This window comes from Nanorana parkeri, unplaced genomic scaffold (genome assembly GCF_000935625.1).
Source record: "Nanorana parkeri isolate BGI_ZX_2015 unplaced genomic scaffold, ASM93562v1 scaffold83, whole genome shotgun sequence".
NCBI lineage: Eukaryota > Metazoa > Chordata > Amphibia > Anura > Dicroglossidae > Nanorana > Nanorana parkeri.
In genome coordinates this window covers 2,201,367-2,209,385 of record NW_017306351.1, presented here as the reverse complement: position 1 = coordinate 2,209,385, position 8,019 = coordinate 2,201,367, and the positions used below count along the sequence as shown (strand labels likewise).

At 41.9% G+C, this 8,019-nt stretch overlaps 1 protein-coding gene across 2 annotated transcripts in view; it reads right to left on the bottom strand.

The window, feature by feature from the left end:
- Positions 1-1,114: 1,114 nt before the first annotated feature.
- The window catches only part of LOC108783680 (cytohesin-4-like), an 83,032-nt gene continuing 76,127 nt past the window's right edge, over positions 1,115-8,019 (bottom strand). For both annotated transcript variants that reach the window (XM_018552298.1, XM_018552297.1), the window contains 2 exons: positions 5,442-5,587; positions 1,115-1,359 (listed from right to left, as the gene is read on the bottom strand). In XM_018552298.1, coding sequence (XP_018407800.1) covers positions 1,281-1,359; positions 5,442-5,587 — 225 coding nt within the window. In that variant the 3' untranslated portion in view covers positions 1,115-1,280. The remainder of the gene's footprint in view (positions 1,360-5,441; positions 5,588-8,019) is intronic.

The following is an 8,019-nucleotide window of genomic DNA, read 5'->3' as shown; positions in this document are numbered from 1 at the left end:
GTAAGTGAACCATTATACAAGTATTTTGTTCATACTTTATGAACATTATGGCAACACTCACCACCCCAAGCACAGAAATCCGCTTTATTATTAATTATGTATTTAAAAAATCCAATAGGAGAGGCAAAAAATAGTGGCACTTGTAAAAGTGGCAGCAACTGTGTGATTTAAAGTGAAGGTAATGTCAAAATGTTTTAATCTATCTGATATTCTAATTAAATCACGTACAATGAAGTGTGCTTCTTGATGTTTAAAAGTTTTAGTTTCCTGCAGAATCAGCTGGTTCTCTGAGCACTGGACCGGATATCCTTTATCTATGATTCACTTGTCGCTACGGCTCAGCCGAGCCAAAGCATATGCATTCGGCTTGGCTGAGCCGCTCGGCTGCTGTACGGGCTATTGTAAATAGCCTGTACAGCAGCCCTTCGGTTTGACTGAACCGAAGGGCTCAAGCGGCCAAAGAGAGCCGAAGGATCAGCCGAAGCTATGGCTGGATCCTTCGGCTCATTAGTGAATAAGCCTCTTAATCCTTTTGCATACTCCTGGCTGGGTAGTTGAATCCCAGCATGCTTGGACAGCTCCTTGAGAACAGGCACATTATGTTATATCTTATCGCTTGGTAATCAATAAATATCCTGTACAGTAGGGAATTACAGCTTCCGCATTTATAGTCCTGCTAAACAAGTACATTTTAAAGCTGTTGCAGGTCAGGTAATGACAGAGCTGATTACAATAGCCCCAAGGCTGCTGACAACAATACACTGTAATAAATCGATCATTGGTATAATTAATATTTTATTTTGTTATATCCTTAGATACTTAACATCATGTACATCAAAAAATACAAAACAGTTTGGGGACTGTTGTATTGATTGAAAAATAAATGCTAGAATCCCCCTTTTATTCAGTGTATGTTTGTGAATACGCTCACACATAAAAAAGCATTACAATGCTAAAGATCACGCGCTCTTTTTCTTGGTATGAATCCCTACTCCCCATTGTCTTTAAAGATGAGTGTTTTCTTCCATAGTTTGAAATGAATTGCACATATTTCTGTAAGAAAAGTATTTGTGGCACCGTATGCTCCAGGATTTCCAGGAAGAGGTGGGAACCTGAGCTACACAACCACCCTGTGCTAGAGCATTACCCTGAAAGTGTATTCAACAAAGACAACATGGCATCCACGGCTGATCTCTAGGTTATGAATCCTTGTGAATAGTTCAGAGTTTTCCAGTCCAGGTTTTGTAATCCATTGAAATACATACAGCTGATCTGCTTATTCAATGGTCCTTCTTGATTGATGATATTTTCTTCTGTATAGAGACCTGGTCATAGAAAGGGTTCCAAGAAATGCTGGATCTGAAAAAAAAATAAAGTTTTTTAGTTGGACTTTAAAGAAAAAAAAAAAAAAGATATATAGTTACAGGTCAGTTTAAGATATGCTGATGGCATGTGACATGAAGAATTTCTCTGATTAAGAATTTTTCATCTGTCAAGTCAACATAACTTACAAATTAAAACTCCAGGCAGATAAAAAAAAAATACAAATGAATGTGGTTCTGTAATCAAGAAACATCTTTAAATGCAGGTGCGGACTGGGCCGGGGGCCGGGGGCCGGGTGGCAATTGCCCCCCTGGGCCTCTCTGCTGCCTTTAAAAATGGCCGCTGCCCGCTGCCATAAGGGGGCCCGTCACTGGCCCCCACTTAAAGAATCATCCGGCCGCCGGAGCAGTGGCTCCCTCCCTCCGCCGCCACTTGCACCGCTACAGATGCGGCTCTGTACTCGACGGCCGCTCGCTCCTCTAGGCTGACCTCTGGAGGCCCCCACGGGCAGCCCTCTACAGTGCCTGATTAGATCCAGCCAGCTCGGATCGCATCGTTATGCGATCCGGGATGGCTGGAGCAGGCATGGTACATTGTGCTGTATATTATACATGGGAATACAAATCCCAGCAATACATTATACACTGTATGTATAATGTACTATTGCTGGGATTTGATGTACTCCTCTATAGCTGGTGGTATTCTGCATTGCGCTGCATAGAGGACTACAAATCCCAGCAATAATATATTATACAGCGCAATGCAGAATACCACCAACTATGGAGGACTACAACAAATCTCAGCAATAGTACATTATACAGCGCAACACAGAATACCGCCAGCTATAATGTACTATAGCTGGAGGTATTCTGCATTGCGCTGTATAATGTATTACTGGGATTTGTAGTCCTCTATAGCCGGTGCCATTCTGCATTGATTGCTGTATAATTTTACACTTTCCATTTCACTATATTGCACACCACACTTTTTTTTTTTTCTTCCACAGCTCCAAGCTTGCTCCTGCGATGGACTACAATCTCAATACAAACTAGGAGTCCATCACTGGAGCCATTTATTTTTATCCCGATTAACCGTTTAATTGAACTTAATAATCTGCTAACTAATCGATTTTGAAAATAATCATTAGCTACAGCTCTAGATAAATGGTCACCCTACACCAGGGATCCCCCACTAACCACCAGGGATCCCCCACTACCCACTTGGGAGCTTCCACAGAGCCACCACTGATTATTAGGGAGCCCCCACAGATCCCGCACTGACCAGCAAAGAGCCTGCACTGACCACCTGACAGTCCGCATAGGCCACCTGAGAGCCTAATTAGGGAGCCCCCTCTGTTGCACCCACACGCACCCGTGAAATTCTCTGGACCCCTGGTGAGAGCCTGCACAACCGGAGAGAAGGCAGGGAAGAGGCATGGCGGGAGGGGGACCAAGTTGCTGCACCATGGGCCTCTGGGTTGTACTTGCCCCCTGGGCTAAAAGTTGCCAGTCAGCCCCTGTTTAAATGTGTAGATTTTAGTTTTTTTTATTATTGTAAGCTACTGAATTTGAGCTGATATCAGCCCTTGCTGTCCCTGTGCAGCTGAAGTTAAGACTTGCGGAGAGAGAAACTGCACAAAGAGCTAATTAGTTGTGCTGAAATGCTCATGTCCAAAAACATGCTGATAAGAGCAGTGTGATATAGGAATGAGCTAATCACTCTGCTTCTCCTTTCACTGTCCAGTCACAGGCTGGAGGAGGGACACAACCTGTGTCACTGAACTATAGAGAAAAGGCAGGTACCCTGCCCTGCCAATGCTGTGTAGCAGCACTGTGTAAGTCTCAAGACTGAATTGGCAGAAATGCAAATCCTATGGCGGGTAAAACAGCTTTCATATGTCCATTTATGTGTCCTTTTTATATGTAATATGTTTAGCTGTTTGCCTGGAGTTCAGCTTTATAAGAGAATTAAAGCCACATCTTTTGGTTCACAGGAGTACATTTACAAGTGTACTCCTGTGACCCAAAGTCAGCATGTTGCGGGCGACTGCCCATTATAGGCTGACAGCGCAGAGGCGTGCTTCAGCCGGGAAGGTACCTGACAATATTGCCGGGATCCACTCCAGCTGCTTGACTGATAGCTGGCTCTATCTAGAGCCAGAGCCAGTTGAGCCCACCCCCTCCCCTGCCTGTCCCTCCAATGAGCACTGGAGCAACAGAGAGGGGAGGAGGGAATACATGCGGGAAGTGGTGACTGACAGTCACTACTCTCTGCAGGGAGGAGACTGTGAGCCGAGCCATAAGCAGTTGGATGATCACTTAGCTCTCATTAAATAGAGCCGGCATGTGAGAACTGCAATGTGCCATACTGGCTCTAAGTATTGGGAAGAATATTTTTTACTTTCCCAATAATTGTCCTTTTAATTGACCTGCAAGCTGTTTTTCTCATGTTTATGGTATTGCAGTAGGGAAGGGTGTAAGTGCCCCATTCACTTTCATTATAACAAAATGGCTGGTGCTTACAGTGTGCGAGGGCTGCTAGAACACTGCACTACTAAAGATGCATGCATATTCACCTAATGCAAATTTTTATGTTTTTTTAGATGTTTTATTAGAATGAGTGTTCGGAGTCATGTATGCTGTCTGTCAGAATCATTAACATTGTGTTAGCTCCAAATACAAGATAGGGCTTCCTTTCCAGGCTAACAGTGGCTGAGTCAGGGATGGGGGGGGGGGTGTTTGTTTTTTTTTGGGGGGGGGGATAACAATGGGGGAATTTATCAAAGGATCTGGAGCAGTTGCCCATAGTAATCAGTTTATCTCTTCTGTTTGTTCAGTTAAGCTTTGAAAATAAAAGATAGAGGTTGATTGGTTGCCATGCACAGCTGCTCCAGATTTTGCTGCTCCAGTTTCAATAAATGATGTTTATAGAGCTCAATAGCTGACTCAGGTTAAATGCACAGCTGACTGAGGTAGAGGAATGACTCAACCCCTCTTCCCTCAATTAGAAAGAGGCAGTCTGAAAGGAAAGAAAAGGTATTGCTGTGCTCTCTCTTCAGAAAACCCAATTTATTCTGTAAACCCTGTGATATGTGGATACCCTATATCCAATTTGTATATATAATATCAGCATTTTTTACAGATAGAAAAAGAAATACAAATGTAGTTAAAGCAAATTAAATTAAAAACAATTGCTCTTAAAACATTGAATGAATAGGCAACACTGGTTTCTCTTCACTGTGACTTTACACGCTTGACTCAAAGTAATCCAGACAGAGATGCTCAGCCATCAAGCATTTGTGGAAAAAGGTCTTCAATTGCAATCTCCATATTCATTTACAACAGGCTGTCTTGGTAAAAATTGGGTGAGTTTGTGTTGCTTGTTCAAACAGTATGACACTACAGGCTTAGATCAGAAATCTTTAATACCAGCCTAATGCACTTTATTTTCAGCAATGTGATTATAAATTTCAGATTTAATGGCATTAAAAACAACAATCTTTTTTAAAATAGAGATAATTACCCTGATCTGTTAGCTTCAGGAACTGAGCCTTGCACAACAGTAACTTTAGAAAATAATCCCATTGAAGTATATCTCTTTTTAGTTTTCGATAAAGTGGGGAGGGTTAGACCCCCCTGTAAAGTTTTCATTGCTGTTTAGGTTCCAATTGGGGTGATTCACCACTCCTCAGGTGAGCTATGTGGGCTCTTCAAGGGGTGTAACTAGAAATCACAGGGCCCCATACAAAATTTTGCTATGGGGCCCTGTGATTTCTAGTTACGCCCCCTCACCACTCTATTTGTTCTGGTGACCAATGTAACCAAAACAGAAAATAAGTGGAAATCCAACATTTTAGAATTGCCCCCAATGGAGATGAGGGGAACTCTTCTAATGGGAACACCTATTATGGGGTTAAGTGTCTAATTCCCCTCACTGTGTTACATTTCCACTAACAGGAACTGTGAAAGGGAGTGAAGGAAAATTTCCCCAATAGTACACAGACAGCAAATAAATTACCTGGTGAGGCTTTATGCCTTCCTGGCTCTATGGAAAACTAAAAAAAAAAGATTTTGACTATTCATACACTTTAAGTAATTTAGTATTTTGTATGTACTGACTTGAGGCTCTGTACCCAGATCTCCCTTTCTTCATCAGTGGTGGCAGACAAGCGATATGATTGGTGGTTTCCTTGAACTTTCTTCCCATCTGCCTGTGTCTTACAAGCTTTAACGGTCTGTCCTCTTGCATGTAGGTCAAAGCAGTGCTAAGGAAACAAATGGAAGAAAACATTACATTCATTACTTTGAATTAGCTCTTCCATTCAAACATTCAAAAGAACAGTCATTACATGAACATCCATGTTCATCTTGGCTAAGCATGTTTGTTTCTGTCTTATGTAGACACCTTTGGTGCCAGCCTTATCTCTAGAAAAGAACAGGGATTGTTCAGGACAATCCTCCCTGGCTAATCTAACATTTCTTTGTGATCAGTGATCAGTCAACCCTGGGGTTCACCCAGACATGAAGTGCCCATTGACATGTAATAATTTTTACAGCTGATATGTTTCAGGAACATCATCTTTCATCTATGGGTATTTTCTGTGTCATTATGTGGTTGACATGTTATTTATATTTCCTGCATTTTCGAAGACATGGAAGCTGTCGAAAATGATTACAAAAAGAGCTTACTTCCATGTTTCATTTGCCTTATTACCTCTGCAGTCTTATGAGTCACAGGAATTCAGACAGATAGGTAACTGCCTTAGGAGAAGAATTGCTGACTTTACACATCACATAACTAGTAGACCAAGAAGACAGAAAAAAACATAGGGGCTTTAATGGTTCAGCTTCTGTTTTATATGAACTTGGCAGCGTGGAGTATATAGGACTAGAAATATTACCAGAAGGATTTAAGTTTACATTTTTATTTTGTTCACAGAGCAGAGAGGACAATGTCAGTTAGTTACTCTTAAATTATATACTAAGAAATGCTGTATCCCATAATAATTAAATAGATCCCTCTTATACTAAACATGTTATACAAGTAAAATGTAATATTCTCATTCAGGTTCAACGTAAGATAAACCTGTCACAATCCTGGGCAACCTAAACTGATTATATGATGAAAATATCCATAAGCTGGGGTTACCTTCAGGTCAAAACAATTAGGGGTCTATTCACGAAGCAGCCAAAGGATCTAGCTGTAGCTTCGGCCGATCCTTCGGCTAGCTTCGGCCCCAGGACCCCTTCGGTTCAGTAGAACCGAAGGGCTGCTGTAGGGGCTATTCACTATAGCCCGTACAGCTCACGAACTTGGCCGAGCGGCTCAGTCGAGCCGAACGCATATGCCTCGGCTCGGCTGAGGCGCGCTGAAAGCCGGCCGACAGCCTGCTTCTGACAGCTGGGCGGAGCCAGCCGTTATCTTGCGGCTGGCTCCAGCTACTTGCAGAGAGATCAGCGTCCCTGGTTACCAGCTAACCAGGGACACTGATTTCCAGACAGCAAACTCTCCCTGGCGCTCCGGGAGTCTTCCGCTCCCGGCCGCCAAGGAGAGAAGCACTGCTTTTTCTTTTTTTTTCTATTCTGACACGGAGCTGTGTCAGAATAGAAAGAAAGAAAAAGAAAACATTTTTGGCCATAGGAATGCATTGCTAGATTCCTATAGGCTAATTCAATTTGCAATAGCCAATAGCAAATTAGCTTTGCACCCACCCTGCAGTTCTCCATCAGGTCCACCACTACTGATTGACAGCAGCAGAGGGCGGGTACAATAGCTAAATACAATTTTATATTTTATTTTTCTATTCTGACACGGCTTCGTGTCAGAATAAAGAAAAAAAAGAAAAGAGTCACACGAAGCCACACGATGTACGGCTGATTTCAGCCAATATACGTTCAGCCGTACCAGCTTAGTGAATAGACCCCTTAGTTGATCCAGAGATACAGGCAGCTGAAGTTTCATATAATTCTCAACTTTTCCTATAAAAGTTGAGCTCCTCTCCTTAGCCTCCATATTGGTACCTTTTAATAGGATGTGCAGTGTCATTGGCCATGCAATTTCTTATATTCTCAGTTTACACTGACTAAAATTGTGACAGTTTGTACATAAATCTAACCAGTTTTACCAAACTGGAAATCTATCTTCACGTTCTTAAGCTTAATAACTCTTGGGAATTAATGATCAGCCCTGTTAGAATATTTAAGCGGATTGCTTTTCCCCTTGATAAGCTAGCATCTGGCATGTTTTTCTGCTTCCCCTCTCCTCCTTTAAAGCCTTAAACTTGTACACTCAAGTGATCCGTGTGCATTTGTGCAAAGATCATTTAGACTGCATATTTTTGGTAGTCCCATTGTGTCTACATGCCAGATTACCCTCTTAAAGTGCACTTGTCAGACTTTAAACATTCAAATTAATTTTACATATTTTTAACAAACAGTAAAAGAGCTTTAAAACAAGCCATCCCTGAGCTCTCTAGCTGCACGTAGTAATTAATCTATACAGATCTCAAAGATCACAACAGAGACTATAAATTTGGATTTCAGTCAGTTTCTAGCAGTTTACAAACACCTGGTATTTGTTTACATTAGAAGGCTGGCAGGCTGCCAAGCTTCTGCTTTCATAGAAATTCATCATGAACTTTTAAGATGAATCTCTCCACAATGTCTATAGCCACATTGGGGAATAGGGACTTGTTTA